We start from the raw sequence: 20,022 nt of genomic DNA, 5'->3' as shown, positions 1-20,022 counted from the left end.
CGCCCGGGAAGACGGGCTGCCTGTAGAAAGCAGTGCTTCTCGTATGAACAGCGGCTCTTCTTCTCTGGTCAGACATGCCATCATGAGAGAACCTCATACTTGGAATGGTTTAATTGTCATTTAAATATGTTTTATTTATTCAAATATGTATTTTTTTTTTTTTGAATTATTGGCAAGATTGATTTGTATTGGAACTTTGGTTTATTGACTTCTTCTGTGTGTTGGAAAATGTAATGCTTACACATCTTTAAAACTGTTTTTATTGACTTCCTGATTGACCCCCCCCCCCCCCCCCCCCCCCCCCCCCCCCTGTACTCTTTATGTCCTCCAGGCGGGAGCTCAGCCCACTCAGGTGACCCTGATCACGACCCCCAGTGGTGTGGATGCTCAGCCTGTCCACGACCTCCCGGTCTCCATCCTGTCCTCCCCCACCTCCGCCGACCCCTCGTCCACCCAGCCCGAGGCAGGCGACCCAGGAACGGTAACCCTGGTCTGCTCAAACCCCCCCTGCGAGACCCACGAGACCGGCACTACTAATACAGCTACCACGGCCTCCGCTAACATGACTGGTAATGGTGGGGTGGAGAGGGTGTGTTCAAACCCGCCGTGCGAAACCCACGAGACCGGCACCACCAACACTCAAACGACAGCGTCCTCCAACATGGGCCAGGTGCAGCAGGTGTGCACCAACCCGCCATCAGAGACCCACGATACAGGTACCACCAACACCCAGACCACCGCCAGCTGTAACATGGGATCCAACCAGCAACAACAAGGCTCCAGCGTAACCAACAACACCAGCGGGTCTGATCCCCCGTCCTCTCCGCCCCCCTCCTCCTCCTCCTCCGGAGACCTCTCCCCCTCGTCTCTTTCTGGTACCAGCTCTGTGCCCGGGGTGCTACGACCGGAGACTCTGAGAACAGGGACCACCTACACCTCGACCACCGCACGCTCTAACATGGGCTCTGACAAGATGGGCATGACGCTCAGCTCCTCGTCCTCAGATAACCAGAGCAAGTCATCCAGCGGAGGAGGAGGAGGAGGAGGAGGAGGATCCCCCCTCACCTCTCCTGTCTGCTCCAGTCCACCTTGTGAAACGCACCAGACTGGCCCCACTGAGGCCGGAGCTGAGGGCAGAAGCGCCACACAGGTCTGCTCCAATCCACCTTGTGAAACACACGAGACTGGCACTACCACTACGTCGACGCAGGACAACTCCAGTATGGGCATCGGGCAGACTACAGGGACAGTGCCAAAGGTGTGTTCCAATCCTCCGTGTGAAACACATGAAACAGGGACGACCAACACCCCGTCTCAGACTACGTCCAACCTGACAGGAACGGGGACAGGAACGGGGACAGGGACGGGCACGGTCCAGAGAGTGTGTTCCAATCCGCCGTGTGAGACGCACGAAACAGGAACCACCAACACCCCGTCTCAGACTACGTCCAACCTGGCGGGGACGGGCACGGTCCAGAGAGTGTGTTCCAATCCGCCGTGTGAGACGCACGAGACCGGCACCACCAACACGGCTACTACAGGTGGGAGCTACTGCTATCTATCTATCCACTAAGCATGACTGTCTTTTAACCCATTTTGTTCTCATAGGCGTTTTTAGGGAGGATTTGTTTTCAGACACAGATTAATTCAGGTACGAGACAACAACAACAAAAAATCTACTCAAAGGAGAATCTCCAGAAGGATTAGATTAGGCTTAATCTAGGTCTGGGGGAAATGGTGCCGTAGGCTCCTTTTACACAGGCCTACGTCTTCTGTTATTTTGCCCAATTATTGGGGAAAAGGTTGATCTGATTGGTCCAAAGATCAGAATTGGTCTGCCTGTATAAACGCAGCCTTGGTGTTTTAAAACAGAAGATTAAGAGTTAAGATGTTAGTAATATTTTTTTCCTACCAACATACAGGATGTTTGGGTCTCCGTGTTGGGATGTTTGGGTCTCCGTGTTGGGATGTTTGGGTCTCCGTGTTGGGATGTTTGGGTCTCTGTGTTGGGATGTTTGGGTCTCTGTGTTGGGATGTTTGGGTCTCCGTGTTGGGATGTTTGGGTCTCTGTGTTGGGATGTTTGGGTCTCCGTGTTGGGATGTTTGGGTCTCCGTGTTGGGATGTTTGGGTCTCCGTGTTGGGATGTTTGGGTCTCCGTGTTGGGATGTTTGGGTCTCCGTGTTGGGATGTTTGGGTCTCCGTGTTGGGATGTTTGGGTCTCCGTGTTGGGATGTTTGGGTCTCCGTGTTGGGATGTTTGGGTCTCCGTGTTGGGATGTTTGGGTCTCTGTGTTGGGATGTTTGGGTCTCTGTGTTGGGATGTTTGGGTCTCCGTGTTGGGATGTTTGGGTCTCCGTGTTGGGATGTTTGGGTCTCCGTGTTGGGATGTTTGGGTCTCCGTGTTGGGATGTTTGGGTCTCCGTGTTGGGATGTTTTGGTGTTAATTGTGTGACGTCCCTCCAGCCCAGCCTGGTGACTCGACACAGGGAGACAACGGAACTACAGAGGCTCCCTCGTCGTCCTCGGTAACCACCGAGTCCAGCGCCGTGGTGGCGGCTGGCCGAGCAGTTACCACGGTTACCCAGTCCACACCCACACCTGGACCCTCCGTACCTGTAAGGGCCACACACCACACACACACACACGGCTGTTCTAGTGTTTACTCTCAAAGTTGTGGTTAGCTGGTTCAGACACTCACTGCACTAACAGACTGTTAGAGGTGTTTATTTTGGGATCATGTTACTTTTGACCGATCAAGCCTTCCTGTCCCCGACCCTTCCTTCCTTCCTTCCACCAGGAGATTTCGTCGATGTCTGGGTCGTCTGAGGCGATGGTGGCGGCATGTATAGAGGGAGAGGAGGCCATGCAGACGGACTGTCTCCCAGAGGGCACAGTGAGGGTCGTGACCCTGGAAGAGGCTGCTGCAGCTGGGATACAGGTCCATGTGGAGGGCATGGAGGAACAGAACCAGGGGGAGCAGGAGGTACAGTACGATACATACTGATGTGTATATTACCTGTCAAACGTTTGGACACGCATGCTCATTCCAGGGTTTTTCTTTATTTTTACTATTTTCTACATTGTAGAATAATAGTGAAGACATCAAAACTATGAAATAACACATATGGAATCATGTCGTAACCAAAAAAAAGTGTTTAACAAATCAAAATATATTTTCTATTTGAGATTCTTCAAAGTAGCCACCCTTTGCCTTGATGACAGCTTTACACACTCTTGGCATTCTCTCAACCAGCTTCATGGGGTAGTCACCTGGAATGCATTTCAATTAACAGGTGTGCCTTGGTAAAAGTTGTGGAATTTCTTCCTTCTTAATGCGTATGAGCCAATCAGTTGTGTTGTGACAAGGTGTTATACAGAAGAAGCCCTATTTGGTGAAAGACCAAGTCCATATAATGGCAAGAACAGCTCAAATAAGCAAAGAGAAACGACAGTTCATCATTACTTTAAAACATGAAAGTCAGTCAATACGGAACATTTCAATAACTTTGAAGATTTCATGAAGTGCATTCGCAAAAACCATCAAGGGCTATGATGGAACTGGTTCTCATGAGGACCGCCACAGGAAAGGAAGACCCAGAGTTACCTCTGCTATGATGAAACGGTCTCTCATGAGGACCGCCACAGGAATGGAAGACCCAGAGTTACCTCTGCTGCAGAGGATGCTTCACAGAGTTCAAGTAACAGACTCATCTAAACATCAAGGTTGATTGCGGCAAAGAAACCACTTCTAAAGGACACCTATAAGAAGCGACTTGCTTGGACCAAGAAAAATGAGCAATGGACATTAGACCGGTGAAAATCTGTCCTTTTGGTCTGATGAGTCCACATTTTGGGGGTTTTGGTTCCAACTGCCGTGTCTTTGTGGCACGCATAGTATGTCAACGGATGATCTCCGCATGTGTGGTTCCCATTGTGAAGCATGGAGGAGGAGGAGGTGTGATGGTGCTTTGCTGGTGACACAGTCAGTGATTTATTTAGAATTCAAGGAACACTTAACCAGCATGGCTACCACAGCATTCTGCAGCGATGCTCCATCCCATCTGGTTTGGGTTTAGTGGGCCACGTTTTGTTTTTCAACAGGACAATGACCCAACACCTCCAGGCTGTGTAAGTGCTGTTTGACTAAGAAGAAGAGTGATGGAGTAGTGCATCAGATGACCTGGCCTCCACAATCGCCTCAACCAAATTGAAATGGTTTGTGCTGAGTTGGACCGCAGAGTGAAGGAAAAGCAGCCAACAAGTGCTCAGCATATGTGGTAACTCCTTCAAGACTGTTGGAAAAGCATTCCAGGTGAAGCTGGTTGAGAGAATGCCAAGAGTGTGCAAAGCTGTCATCAAGGCACAGGGTGGCTACTTTGAAGAATCTCAAATTATAAAATATATATTTATATTTAACTTCTCGCCAACAGCCAGTGAAATTGCAGGGCGCCAAATTCAAAGCAACAGAAATCTCACGATTAAAATTCCTCAAACATACAAGTATTATACACCATTTTAAAGATGCACTTCTCGTGAATCCAGCCACAGTGTCCGATTTCAAAAAGGCTTTACGGCGAAAGCACACCTTGCGATTATGTTAGGTCAGCACCTAGCCACAGAAAACCATACAGCCATTTTCCAACCAAGGAGAGGTGTCACAAAAGTCAGAAATATAAACTTTAAAATGAAATCACTAACCTTTGATCTTCGCCGGATGGCAGGATCCCATGTTAGACAATAAATGTGTGTTTTTTGTTTTTTGTTCTATAAAGTTAATCTTTATGTCCAAAAATCCTCATTTGAAATTGGTGCGTTGTGTTCAGAAATGCATTGTCTCAAATAAACATCAGGTGAAAGCCACATCAAATGACAGAAATACTCACCATAAACATTGATAAAAGATACAAGTGTTAAACACACAATTAAAGAAACTTCTCCTTAATGCAACCTGTGTGTCAGATTTTTTAAAAAGGCTTTGCAGCAAAAAAATTATCATAATTAAAATTCCTCCATATGTAACAGTACAAATTTAGACCGTCCCCTCGCCCATACCCGGGCGCGAACTAGGGACCTTCTGCACACATCAACAGTCACCCTCGAAGCATCGTTACCCATCGCTCCACAAAAGCCGCGGCTCTTGCAGAGCAAAGGGGGAACTACTACTTCAAGGTCTCAGAGCAAGTGACGTCACTGATTGAAACGCTATTTAGCGCCCACGCTAACTAAGCTAGCCGTTTCACATCCGTTACACCAGCACCACCGCTAACTAAGCTAGCCGTTTCACATCCGTTACACTTACAGCCATTTTCCAAAGAAGGAAAGGTGTCACAAAACTCAGAAATAGCGTTATAAATATTAACTTACCTTTGATGATCTTCGGAATGCACTCCCAGGAATCCCAGTCCCACAAATGTTTGTTTTGTTCGATAAAGTGCGTGAGCAATTAGTTCAGACGAAAAGTCAGTTATATTACAGTTCGTAGAAACATGTCAAACGAAGTATAGAAACAATCTTTAGGGTGTTTTTATCATAAATCTTCAATAATGTTTCAACCGGACTTTAGTCTTTAGAAATGAAAAGGAACTCGGCTCGCTCTCACGGCCGCGCGTCTGACTTAGCTCATGGCACTCTGCCAGACCTCTTCGTCAAACAGCTCTTATTCGCTCCCCCTTCATAGTAGAAGCCTGAAACAAGGTTGTAAAAGACTGTCGACATCTAGTGGAAGCCTTAGGAACTGCAATCGGACCAAATTTACACTCTATCTTGGATTGGCAATGACTTGGAAAAACTACAAACCTCAGATTTACCACTTCCTTTTTCTCAGGTTTTCGCCTGCCATATGAGTTCTGTTATACTGACAGACATCATGCAAACATTTTTTTTTTTAGAAACTTCAGAGTGTTTTCTATCCAAATCTACTAATTATATACATTATTCTAGCTTTTGGGCCTGAGTAGCAGGCAGTTTACTCTGGGCACCTTATTCATCCAAGCTACTCAATACTGCCCCCCCCAGTCCCAAAGAAGTCAACACTTTCTTTGGTAACTACATTACCATGTGTGTTAATTTTATAGTTTTCATGTCTTCACTATTATTCTACAATGTAGAACCTTTTACGAATAAAGAAAAACCCCTTTGAATGAGTAGCTGTGTCCAAACTTTTGACTGGTACTGTGTGTATATATACATACAGTGCAACACACACGGAAGGGAACCACCATCCACAGGTCCTCTGTCATGTCTTGGAAAAGGCCACAGAATGAAACGCTGTTTCCTCCCAGCAGCACACACGAGCGACTAAATTGTGTGTTTCAACAAAACATTTTTAGTAACATTGAAAAAAAAGTTCAAAACAATTATTTGCCTCCTAGGGCCTGCCTGCGGAGCTGATGTCTGAAGGTGACGCAGGGGGCCAGCAGACCCTGATGGTGACGGGTTTAACCCCCGAGGAGCTGGCTGTTACCGCTGCAGCCGAGGAGGCAGCACAGCACGCTGCTACTGAGGAGGCTAATGCCCAGGCCATGGCCATACAGGCTGTCCTGCAGGCCGCACAGCACGCTGTCATGAGTGAGTAGACACACACACACACACACACAGCCCAGGCCATGGCCATACAGGCTGTCCTGCAGGCCGCACAGCACGCTGTCATGAGTGAGTAGACACACACACACACACACACACACACACACACACACACAGCCCAGGCCATGGCCATACAGGCTGTCCTGCAGGCCGCACAGCACGCTGTCATGAGTGAGTAGACACACACACACACACACACACACACACACACACACACACACACACACACACACACACACACACAGCCCAGGCCATGGCCATACAGGCTGTCCTGCAGGCCGCACAGCACGCTGTCATGAGTGAGTAGACACACACACACACACACACACACACACACACACACACACACACACACACACACACACACAGCCCAGGCCATGGCCATACAGGCTGTCCTGCAGGCCGCACAGCACGCTGTCTTGAGTGAGTAGACACACACACGCGCACACACACGCATTTCTGTTGGAAAACAACCCCGAGAAGATGTTGTGCATCAGTTACAATTTTACATTAGGCTTCAATCAGGCTTATATTTGGTCAGAATTGGCCCAGCGTGGTTCGGATGCGAGGATTGTTTGGTCGACCGGGATGTCCTTGACCCATCGCGCTCTAGCGACTCCTTGTGGTGGGCCGGGCGCAGTGCCGACTTCGGTCGTTGTTTTCTCCGGCACATTGGCTTCCGGGTTCAGCGAGCAGTGTGGCTTGGCAGGGTCGTGTTTCGGAGGACACATGGCTCTCTCCCGAGTCTGTACGGGAGTTTTAGCGATGGGACAAGACTGTAACTGGATGTCATGACATTTGGGAGAAAAGGGGGTAGAGAGTAAAAAAAAGTAAAAATAAAGATTTTGAAATCAAGTGATTCAGAATGAGAACGAGTTAGTATAAACAGCTAGTCTACAAACGCTGACTCGGCGGCCGATGTAATGGTATTTGGTTTAGATGCGCTATCGTTACGTGGTACTGAAATGTCGCGCGCAAACAAACTGATTTTCCAGATTCAAATGTTCATTTTATAATCCCGTTTTTAGTAGCGTCTGCTCTGCGTGCAATTCCACGAGTTGAAACACAACATGGTATCGGTAGGCAGTTAAACATCTCTTTTTTTACAGTAAAATATAATATCTCCACGCATTTCAGTTCCATATGACTTGATTTCTGTTGGACCAAACCTCAAATGGATGAAACCGCTGTCAGAGGAGTGTGTGTGTGTGTGTGTGTGTGTGTGTGTGTGTGTGTGTGTGTGTGTGTGTGTGTGTGTGTGTGTGTGTGTGTGTGTGTGTGTGTGTGTGTGTGTGTGTGTGTGTGTGTGTGTGTGTGTGCGTGCGTGCGTGCGTTGGAAGGTACAGCCTATAGTCATTGCACAGAAGGAGCGAAGGAGATGATACCAAAAAGATGAAAATGAGAACAAGCGGACTTAACTCATTAACTCGTTAAAATAAAATATTCCTGCAGTACTGGCGTTTGTAATATCGTGCCAAAAAACATACATTCAAATTAATAGATATATCACCCAGCCCTAGTTAGCAGTTTGGTAGATGGTAACGAGTCTCACCCCCCCCCCCCCCCCCTCCAGATGAAGGAGACAGTGGCCAGGAGGGCCAGCACCAAACCACCACCATCCCCATTGTGTTGACTCAGGCTGAGCTGGCAGCCCTGGTACATCAACAACAACAGCTGCAGGAAGCCCAGGCTCTGGCCCAGGCGGCGGCGGCGGCGGCAGCAGCACAGCACAACCAGGTCAGTCCACCGTTGTTTTGCTTTCTTCATCAGTCTGTCTGTTCGTTTCATTTTCAAGATGATTCGATGCGATTCTAGATATGTCGACCTCTTGAACCATACGTCTTAATTTGAAACGATTCTAGATATGTCGACCTCTTGAACCATACGTTTTTGAAACGATTCTAGATATGTCGACCTCTTGAACCATACGTTTTTGAAACGATTCTAGATATTTCGACCTCTTGAACCATACATCTTAATTTGAAACGATTCTAGATATGTCGACCTCTTGAACCATACGTCTTAATTTGAAACGATTCTAGATATGTTGACCTCTTGAACTATACGTCTTAATTTGAAACGATTCTAGATATGTCGACTCTTGAACCATACATCTTAATTTGAAACGATTCTAGATATGTCGACTCTTGAACCATACATCTTAATTTGAAACGATTCTAGATATGTCGACTCTTGAACCATACATCTTAATTTGAAACGATTCTAGATATGTCGACTCTTGAACCATACATCTTAATTTGAAACGATTCTAGATATGTCGACTCTTGAACCATACATCTTAATTTGAAACGATTCTAGATATGTCGACTCTTGAACCATACATCTTAATTTGAAACGATTCTAGATATGTCGACTCTTGAACCATACATCTTAATTTGAAACGATTCTAGATATGTCGACCTCTTGAACCATACGTCTTAATTTGAAACGATTCTAGATATGTTGACCTCTTGAACCATACATCTTAATTTGAAACGATTCTAGATATGTTGACCTCTTGAACTATACGTCTTAATTTGAAACGGTGCGATGTGATTCGATACACTAAAGTTTGTTGCATAAACACATTAATTTTCAATTCTAATATATATCACAGCTGTGGATGTCACCGCTCATAATGGAATGGTTCAGACCATTTGGAAGTTTGATGGACTTGAATGAGCTTCTCTTACAGTTCAGTTCGTTCATCGTATTCTTTTAGCAGGCGCTCTCTCCTGGAGACATAATTACTGCGTTCGTCGTAAGATAGCTGGTGGGGAGGTAGAGCTGGTGGGGAGGTAGAGCTGGTGGGGAGGTAGTGCTGGTGGGGAGGTAGTGCTGGTGGGGAGGTAGTGCTGGGCTGGTGGGGAGGGGAGGTAGTGCTGCTGGGGAGGGGAGGTAGTGCTGGGCTGGTGGGGAGGGGAGGTAGTGCTGGGCTGGTGGGGAGGGGAGGTAGTGCTGGGCTGGTGGGGGGGGGGGGGGGTAGTGCTGTGCTGCTGGGGAGGGGAGGTAGTGCTGTGCTGCTGGGGGGGGGGGGGTAGTGCTGGGCTGGTGGGGAGGGGAGGTAGTGCTGGTGGGGAGGTAGTGCTGGGCTGCTGGGGGGGGGGAGGTAGTGCTGGGCTGGTGGGGAGGGGAGGTAGTGCTGGGCTGGTGGGGAGGGGAGGTAGTGCTGGTGGGGAGGTAGTGCTGGGCTGCTGGGGGGGGGGGAGGTAGTGCTGGGCTGCTGGGGGGGGGAGATAGTGCTGGGCTGCTGGGGGGGGGAGGTAGTGCTGGGCTGGTGGGGAGGGGAGGTAGTGCTGGGGGGGGGGGGGGGGGGGTAGTGCTGTGCTGCTGGGGAGGTAGTGCTGGGCTGCTGGGGAGGGGAGGTAGTGCTGGGCTGCTGGGGAGGGGAGGTAGTGCTGCTGGGGGGGGGGAGGTAGTGCTGTGCTGCTGGGGAGGGGAGGTAGTGCTGTGCTGCTGGGGAGGGGAGGTAGTGCTGCTGGGGGGGGAGGTAGTGCTGTGCTGGTGGGGAGGGGAGGTAGTGCTGTGCTGCTGGGGAGGGGAGGTAGTGCTGGGCTGGTGGGGAGGGGAGGTAGTGCTGTGCTGCTGGGGAGGGGAGGTAGTGCTGTGCTGCTGGGGAGGGGAGGTAGTGCTGGGCTGGTGGGGAGGGGAGGTAGTGCTGGGCTGGTGGGGAGGGGAGGTAGTGCTGGGCTGGTGGGGAGGGGAGGTAGTGCTGGGCTGCTGGGGAGGGGAGGTAGTGCTGTGCTGCTGGGGAGGGGAGGTAGTGCTGGGCTGGTGGGGAGGGGAGGTAGTGCTGGGCTGCTGGGGAGGGGAGGTAGTGCTGTGCTGGTGGGGAGGGGAGGTGGTGCTGGGCTGCTGGGGAGGGGAGGTAGTGCTGGTGAGGAGGTAGTGCTGGTGGGGAGGTAGTGCTGGTGGGGAGGGGAGGTAGTGCTGTGCTGCTGGGGAGGGGAGGTAGTGCTGTGCTGCTGGGGAGGGGAGGTAGTGCTGTGCTGCTGGGGAGGGGAGGTAGTGCTGGGCTGGTGGGGAGGGGAGGTAGTGCTGGGCTGCTGGGGAGGGGAGGTAGTGCTGGGCTGCTGGGGAAGGAGAGCTGCTGAGCTAGTGGGGAAGGAGAGCTGCTGAGCTAGTGGGGAAGGAGAGCTGCTGAGCTAGTGGGGAAGGAGAGCTGCTGAGCTAGTGGGGTGATATGTGATCATATGACAGAGCTGAGTGACTTGGTGTATAGAGAGGAGAGGGCCTAGAACTGAACCCTGGGGAACACCAGTAATGACATTACATGGTGCAGACACAGATCGTCACCTGGCAGGAGAGACCTGCCAGGTGTGATGTAATCCAGGAGTGTGCAGAGCCTGAGGCGCCCAAACCTCTTCTTCAACCATGCAGGGAAGGGTAGCAAACGTGATTTGCGTTCTTCGCTGTGAAATGATCAACTTTACCCTGTATATCTTAAATACATGTTTTTTTTTAAAGACCATTTTAATTACTGATTGCTTCAAGCAAAACTACCACAACTATTGCTGATGGTAAAGGTAATATAAACTCAGCAGTGATTTTGGGGTTGTTCAGCTAAATTCATTAAAATGCCTTGATTTGTTGAATGGAAACTGAGGCGTTTGGGCTGCATGGCCTTCGTCAGGGAGTACAAAGATATGATCATACAATGTCCTCTTTATTTTTTTATTTTTATTTTTTTAGCAGTTTTTTCCAATCAACCCCGGATTTGAAGAGGGAGTGGTTACAGCATTTATTGGACAACACTTTTTTTTAATTTTTTTTTTATTTTTACCTTTATTTAACTAGGCAAGTCAGTTAAGAACAAATTCTTATTTTACAATGACGGCCTAGGAACAGTGGGTTAACTGCCTGTTCAGGGGCAGAACGACAGATTTGTACCTTGTCAGCTCGGGGGTTTGAACTCACAACCTTCCGGTTACTAGTCCAACGCTCTAACCACTAGGCTACCCTGCCGCCCCGTGGCGGTCAGCGATACTATTTCACATTAACAAGTGAAATAGTGTAGGTGTGTTTTCAAAATTCAACTCGATGCTAGAAGCATCAGAACCACTAGAAACGTAGTTGTAACCTTTTTTGAACAGTGGTAAGAATAGGAGAGATCTGTTTTATACTCCACGAGATCACAGCAAACATGGACCACAGCAGTCGAAACAGCATAACGTCCACTAGATGACAGCGAAGGGACCTCTCACGACCCCACAGGAAAGGAGAGAAATGTAAATGTTCATTTAAACCAGGGTACTTAGTGGCCTGTAGTTTGTAAATCCATATTTTCATTTAAACCAGGGTACTTAGTGGCCTGTAGTTTGTAAATCCAGATCTTCATTTAAACCAGGGTATTTAGTGGTCTGTAGATTGTAAATCCATATCTCCATTTAAACCACGGTACTTAGTGGCCTGTAGATTGTAAATCCATATCTCCATTTAAACCAGGGTATTTAGTGGCCTGTAGTTTGTAAATCCATATCTTCATTTAAACCAGGGTATTTAGTGGTCTGTAGATTGTAAATCCATATCTCCATTTAAACCAGGGTATTTAGTGGCCTGTAGTTTGTACATCCATATCTCCATTTAAACCAGGGTACTTAGTGGCCTGTAGATTGTAAATCCATATCTCCATTTAAACCAGGGTATTTAGTGGCCTGTAGATTGTAAATCCATATCTCCATTTAAACCAGGGTACTTAGTGGCCTGTAGTTTGTAAATCCATATTTTCATTTAAACCAGGGTACTTAGTGGCCTGTAGTTTGTAAATCCAGATCTTCATTTAAACCAGGGTATTTAGTGGTCTGTAGATTGTAAATCCATATCTCCATTTAAACCACGGTACTTAGTGGCCTGTAGATTGTAAATCCATATCTCCATTTAAACCAGGGTATTTAGTGGCCTGTAGTTTGTAAATCCATATCTTCATTTAAACCAGGGTATTTAGTGGTCTGTAGATTGTAAATCCATATCTCCATTTAAACCAGGGTATTTAGTGGCCTGTAGTTTGTACATCCATATCTCCATTTAAACCAGGGTACTTAGTGGCCTGTAGATTGTAAATCCATATCTCCATTTAAACCAGGGTATTTAGTGGCCTGTAGATTGTAAATCCATATCTCCATTTAAACCAGGGTACTTAGTGGCCTGTAGTTTGTAAATCCATATTTTCATTTAAACCAGGGTACTTAGTGGCCTGTAGTTTGTAAATCCAGATCTTCATTTAAACCAGGGTATTTAGTGGTCTGTAGATTGTAAATCCATATCTCCATTTAAACCAGGGTATTTAGTGGCCTGTAGTTTGTAAATCCATATCTTCATTTAAACCAGGGTATTTAGTGGTCTGTAGATTGTAAATCCATATCTCCATTTAAACCAGGGTACTTAGTGGCCTGTAGTTTGTAAATCCTTATCTTCATTTTATTTATTTATTTATTTATTTATTTTACCTTTATTTAACCAGGTAGGCAAGTTGAGAACAAGTTCTCATTTACAATTGCGACCTGGCCAAGATAAAGCAAAGCAGTTCGACAGATACAACAACACAGAGTTACACATGGAGTAAAACAAACATACAGTCAATAATAAAGTATAAACAAGTCTATATACAATGTGAGCAAATGAGGTGAGAAGGGAGGTAAAGGCAAAAAAAGGCCTTGGTGGCAAGGTAAATACAATATAGCAAGTAAAACACTGGAATGGTAGTTTTGCAATGGAAGAATGTGCAAAGTAGAAATAAAAATAATGGGGTGCAAAGGAGCAAAATAAATAAATAAATTAAATACAGTTGGGAAAGAGGTAGTTGATAGGGCTAAATTATATGTGGGCTATGTACAGGTGCAGTAATCTGTGAGCTGCTCTGACAGTTGGTGCTTAAAGCTAGTGAGGGAGATAAGTATTTCCAGTTTCAGAGATTTTTGTAGTTCGTTCCAGTCATTGGCAGCAGAGAACTGGAAAGAGAGACGGCCAAAGAAAGAATTGGTTTTGGGGGTGACTAGAGAGATATACCTGCTGGAGCGTGTGCTACAGGTGGGAGATGCTATGGTGACCAGCGAGCTGAGATAAGGGGGGACTTTACCTAGCAGGGTCTTGTAGATGACATGGAGCCAGTGGGTTTGGCGACGAGTATGAAGCGAGGGCCAGCCAACGAGAGCGTACAGGTCGCAATGGTGGGTAGTATATGGGGCTTTGGTGACAAAACGGATTGCACTGTGATAGACTGCATCCAGTTTGTTGAGTAGGGTATTGGAGGCTATTTTGTAAATTACATCGCCAAAGTCGAGGATTGGTAGGATGGTCAGTTTTACAAGGGTATGTTTGGCAGCATGAGTGAAGGATGCTTTGTTGCGAAATAGGAAGCCAATTCTAGATTTAACTTTGGATTGGAGATGTTTGATATGGGTCTGGAAGGAGAGTTTACAGTCTAACCAGACACCTAAGTATTTGTAGTTGTCCACGTATTCTAAGTCAGAGCCGTCCAGAGTAGTGATGTTGGACAGGCGGGTAGGTGCAGGTAGTGATCGGTTGAAGAGCATGCATTTAGTTTTACTTTTACATTTAAACCAGGGTATTTAGTGGCCTGTAGTTTGTACATCCATATCTCCATTTAAACCAGGGTATTTAGTGGCCTGTAGTTTGTACATCCATATCTCCATTTAAACCAGGGTACTTAGTGGCCTGTAGTTTGTAAATCCATATCTTCATTTAAACCAGGGTATTTAGTGGCCTGTAGTTTGTAAATCCATATCTTCATTTAAACCAGGGTATTTAGTGGCCTGTAGTTTGTAAATCCATATCTTCATTTAAACCAGGGTATTTAGTGGCCTGTAGTTTGTAAATCCATATCTTCATTTAAACCAGGGTATTTAGTGGCCTGTAGTTTGTAAATCCTTATCTTCATTTAAACCAGGGTATTTAGTGGCCTGTAGTTTGTAAATCCATATCTTCATTTAAACCAGGGTATTTAGTGGCCTGTAGTTTGTAAATCCATATCTTCATTTAAACCAGGGTATTTAGTGGCCTGTAGTTTGTAAATCCTTATCTTCATTTAAACCAGGGTATTTAGTGGCCTGTAGTTTGTAAATCCAGATCTTCATTTAAACCAGGGTATTTAGTGGCCTGTAGTTTGTAAATCCTTATCTTCATTTAAACCAGGGTATTTAGTGGCCTGTAGTTTGTAAATCCAGATCTTCATTTAAACCAGGGTATTTAGTGGCCTGTAGTTTGTAAATCCATATCTTCATTTAAACCAGGGTATTTAGTGGCCTGTAGTTTGTAAATCCTTATCTTCATTTAAACCAGGGTATTTAGTGGCCTGTAGTTTGTAAATCCAGATCTTCATTTAAACCAGGGTATTTAGTGGCCTGTAGTTTGTACATCCAAAAACGTTCCCTTTTTGGTTTAGCTGTTTAAGAGAAGGTCCCATTTTCTAATTGAGGCCGGAACATGATCAATACCCATAGCTTGTAGTGGAGGACTTGTAGTGCCCTTTGCCATGGGTTATTCTTCATTGGCTACCCGTATGGAGCCGATTTGTGTTCCGTTAAGCGGTCTTGACGGTGTCTCTTTGTCCATCCAATGTAAAACACCTTGCGCTGTGGCCATTCCAATCTGTCGGTGAACGAGTGGTTTTTGCTGTTCATTCAATGCTTCAACTTGATTCTATTTTAGCTGAGTCAACAAAATACTTATTCCCGTTGCTATATTTCTACAATGTTTTCCCTGGTTACATGTACAAAATGAGCCGTTTGGGTTTTATTGGTCAAGCCAAGTGTTTTGAGAGTCACCCGGAAGATAGCTGTGGACTAATTTTGTAATTTAGGTTAGGACATCTCTTAAAGGGTAGGACATCTCTTAAAGGGTAGGACATCTCTTAAAAGGTAGGACATCTCTTAAAAGGTAGGGCATCTCTTAAAGGGTAGGACTGGTGGCTCAGTGAAAGACTTGGCTTAGTAGCGTATCACTTTGGATGATTCCCCCAAATTATTTTTAATGATTCTTTTTTAGAATGTTTTCTGGTTCTGTGATATATTATCTAACACATTAATGTGTCGTCCCGGCTCTTATAACGGCATCTTTCAGGATCTGAGCGCTGTAACAGAGATTCTCCAATTCAGCAGATTTGACACTGTGGTCTGTTTCTTGATCGCAAATTCTGTGGACTCTTTGGAATTGGCCGTTTTGAAATGTTCTCTTTTAGACTTTTTTTGGGGGGGGGGTGAAAGCTGTCTTGCCCTCAGGATGGTAATTCCCATCTGTAGGCTTCCTAAGGTTTGATGTCATTTTTAGTGATCTCAAGGTCCCCAAAAAATGTGTAGTTATCCTTGCTGTACTCCATAGTTAGTTTGATGTTATGGTTAATTTTGTTATGGTATTGGTGGAAGGAAACAAACTTATCTTCTCAGCCAGATCAGGCAAACATTAATATAGCGTCTCCACCACCATATAAGCCTGTCAAATAACTGTTGTTTCCAAAGGATCCATGAAGTCATTTTCCCATTTTCCTTAAGTAGAAACCAGCGTAAGAAGGGCTGTAGCAAGCTCCCAGTTAAGTAGAAACCAGTTTAAGAAGGGCTGTAGCAAGCTCCCAGTTAAGTAGAAACCAGCGTAAGAACTGGGAGCTTGCTACATCCCTTCTTACGCTGGTTTCTACTTAACTGGGAGCTTGCTACAGCCCTTAAGTAGAAACCAGCGTAAGAAGGGATGTAGCAAGCTCCCAGTTAAGTAGAAACCAGTTTAAGAAGGGCTGTAGCAAGCTCCCAGTTGCATGTTTAGATTGACACTGGAGGGGAAGGACACCGTTGTCAGAAAATGTTGTTTTTTTTTTGGGATGGTAGAAAGAAAGACATTTCAGATGGGAAAAAAATATGAACCAGCGATTCGTAACGTTTTAATTGATTTTGAGACCGATGCGTGTAACATTTGGGTCGGTTTGGGGTCCCGCGGACCAATGCACTCGATGCGTGTCGGTGAAGCGATTCGTATTAAATCTATAAACCGATTGGTTTTTGTGAAGAAATGTGCTGTGTAAATGAAGTTTGATCTGACCCAGCCCACAGAGGGCCTGGCCCCAGCAGACAGCCTGAACGACCCGGCGTCAGAGAGTAACGGCCAGGAGCTGGCTGCAGCAGTGACCCAGGCGGTGGCCCGGCTAGCCCCAACCTGCACCATGGTGGTGACAACCCCGGCTAAGACTCAGCCCATGATGGTGGCAACCCCTGCTAAGACTCAGCCCATGATGGTGGCAACCCCGGCTAAGACTCAGCCCATGATGGTGGTAACCCCGGCTAAGACTCAGCCCATGATGGTGGCAACCCCTGCTAAGACTCAGCCCATGATGGTGGCAACCCCTGCTAAGACTCAGCCCATGATGGTGGCAACCCCTGCTAAGACTCAGCCCATGATGGTGGCAACCCCTGCTAAAACTCAGCCCATGATGGTGGCCAGTCCGGCTAAGATGCAGGCAGCTGCGACCCTGGCAGAGGTGGCTAACGGCATAGAGTCTGCTGCAGGGGTGAGTGGACTGAACCTTGTCTGAAATGTTGTCATCTGTTGATTGATTGTTAGATGTCTCGGATTTATGTTCACCTCTTGATACTGAAAAATTATTAGTTTTCTTGAGATTTACTGTCTAAGTAGAATATTTTGTCAAAAAATATAATCTTTTTGACCCTATTTCCAGAGATAGATGTTAAAGGATGTTTATTACCTTGTCTTCTAATCCTCCAGATTATTACCTTCTAGTACTCCAGATTATTACCTTGTCTTCTAATCCTCCAGATTATTACCTTCTAGTACTCCAGATTATTACCTTCTAATCCTCCAGATTATTACCTTCTAATACTCCAGATTATTACCTTCTAATCCTCCAGATTATTACCTTGTCTTCTAGTACTCCAGATTATTACCTTGTCTTCTAATCCTCCAGATTATTACCTTGTCTTCTAATCATCCAGATTATTACCTTTTAGTACTCCAGATTATTACCTTGTCTTCTAATCCTCCAGATTATTACCTTGTCTTCTAATACTCCAGATTATTACCTTCTAATACTCCAGATTATTACCTTGTCTTCTAGTACTCCAGATTATTGTCTTCTAGTACTCCAGATTATTACTTTGTCTTCTAATACTCCAGATTATTACTTTGTCTTCTAATACTCCAGATTATTACCTTGTCTTCTAATACTCCAGATTATTACCTTGTCTTCTAATACTCCAGATTATTACCTTGTCTTCTAATCCTCCAGATTATTACCTTCTAATACTCCAGATTATTACCTTCTAGTACTCCAGATTATTAATTTGTCTTCTAATACTACAGATTATTACCTTGTCTTCTAATACTCCAGATTATTACCTTCTAGTACTCCAGATTATTACCTTGTCTTCTAATCCTCCAGATTATTACCTTTTAGTACTCCAGATTATTACCTTTTAGTACTCCAGATTATTACCTTCTAGTACTCCAGATTATTACCTTCTAGTACTCCAGATTATTACCTTCTAGTACTCCAGATTATTACCTTCTAGTACTCCAGATTATTACCTTCTAGTACTCCAGATTATTACCTTGTCTTCTAGTACTCCAGATTATTACCTTCTAGTACTCCAGATTATTACCTTGTCTTCTAATACTCCAGATTATTACCTTCTAGTACTCCAGATTATTACCTTGTCTTCTAATACTCCAAATTATTACCTTCTAGTACTCCAGATTATTACCTTCTAGTACTCCAGATTATTACCTTCTAGTACTCCAGATTATTACCTTGTCTTCTAATCCTCCAGATTATTACCTTTTAGTACTCCAGATTATTACCTTTTAGTACTCCAGATTATTACCTTCTAGTACTCCAGATTATTACCTTCTAGTACTCCAGATTATTACCTTCTAGTACTCCAGATTATTACCTTCTAGTACTCCAGATTATTACCTTCTAGTACTCCAGATTATTACCTTGTCTTCTAGTACTCCAGATTATTACCTTCTAGTACTCCAGATTATTACCTTGTCTTCTAATACTCCAGATTATTACCTTCTAGTACTCCAGATTATTACCTTGTCTTCTAATACTCCAAATTATTACCTTCTAGTACTCCAGATTATTACCTTCTAGTACTCCAGATTATTACCTTCTAGTACTCCAGATTATTACCTTCTAGTACTCCAGATTATTACCTTCTAGTACTCCAGATTATTACCTTGTCTTCTAATACTCCAGATTATTACCTTCTAGTACTCCAGATTATTACCTTCTAATACTCCAGATTATTACCTTCTAATCCTCCAGATTATTACCTTGTCTTCTAGTACTCCAGATTATTACCTTGTCTTCTAATCCTCCAGATTATTACCTTGTCTTCTAATCATCCAGATTATTACCTTTTAGTACTCCAGATTATTACCTTGTCTTCTAATCCTCCAGATTATTACCTTGTCTTCTAATACTCCAGATTATTACCTTCTAATACTCCAGATTATTACCTTGTCTTCTAGTACTCCAGATTATTGTCTTCTAGTACTCCAGATTATTACTTTGTCTTCTAATACTCCAGATTATTACTTTGTCTTCTAATACTCCAGATTATTACCTTGTCTTCTAATACTCCAGATTATTACCTTGTCTTCTAATACTCCAGATTATTACCTTGTCTTCTAATCCTCCAGATTATTACCTTCTAATACTCCAGATTATTACCTTCTAGTACTCCAGATTATTAATTTGTCTTCTAATACTACAGATTATTACCTTGTCTTCTAATACTCCAGATTATTACCTTCTAGTACTCCAGATTATTACCTTGTCTTCTAATCCTCCAGATTATTACCTTTTAGTACTCCAGATTATTACCTTTTAGTACTCCAGATTATTACCTTCTAGTACTCCAGATTATTACCTTCTAGTACTCCAGATTATTACCTTCTAGTACTCCAGATTATTACCTTCTAGTACTCCAGATTATTACCTTGTCTTCTAGTACTCCAGATTATTACCTTCTAGTACTCCAGATTATTACCTTGTCTTCTAATACTCCAGATTATTACCTTCTAGTACTCCAGATTATTACCTTGTCTTCTAATACTCCAAATTATTACCTTCTAGTACTCCAGATTATTACCTTCTAGTACTCCAGATTATTACCTTCTAGTACTCCAGATTATTACCTTCTAGTACTCCAGATTATTACCTTCTAGTACTCCAGATTATTACCTTCTAGTACTCCAGATTATTACCTTCTAGTACTCCAGATTATTACCTTCTAGTACTCCAGATTATTACCTTCTAGTACTCCAGATTATTACCTTCTAGTACTCCAGATTATTACCTTGTCTTCTAGTACTCCAGATTATTACCTTCTAGTACTCCAGATTATTACCTTGTCTTCTAATACTCCAGATTATTACCTTCTAGTACTCCAGATTATTACCTTTTAGTACTCC

General features: G+C 44.6%; 1 protein-coding gene across 5 annotated transcripts in view; it reads left to right on the top strand.

Annotated features, from left to right (window-relative positions):
* Positions 1–20,022, top strand: part of hcfc1b (host cell factor C1b) — a 73,144-nt gene that overhangs the window by 41,576 nt on the left and 11,546 nt on the right. For 3 of the 5 annotated variants that reach the window (XM_036989073.1, XM_036989069.1, XM_036989070.1), the window contains 6 exons: positions 332–1,541; positions 2,464–2,615; positions 2,798–2,983; positions 6,372–6,567; positions 8,156–8,319; positions 16,631–17,092. In XM_036989073.1, the coding sequence (XP_036844968.1) occupies positions 332–1,541; positions 2,464–2,615; positions 2,798–2,983; positions 6,372–6,567; positions 8,156–8,319; positions 16,631–17,092 (2,370 nt within the window). Of the gene's footprint in view, positions 1–331; positions 1,542–2,463; positions 2,616–2,797; positions 2,984–6,369; positions 6,568–6,826; positions 6,882–8,155; positions 8,320–16,630; positions 17,093–20,022 lie in introns of all 5 variants that reach the window. The other 2 variants (XM_036989071.1, XM_036989072.1) reach the window with 2 other exon arrangements.

Source organism: Oncorhynchus mykiss, chromosome 9 (assembly GCF_013265735.2).
Source record: "Oncorhynchus mykiss isolate Arlee chromosome 9, USDA_OmykA_1.1, whole genome shotgun sequence".
NCBI lineage: Eukaryota > Metazoa > Chordata > Actinopteri > Salmoniformes > Salmonidae > Oncorhynchus > Oncorhynchus mykiss.
Note: the sequence above shows the minus strand (reverse complement) of the source record. Positions and strands in the feature narration are given on the sequence as shown.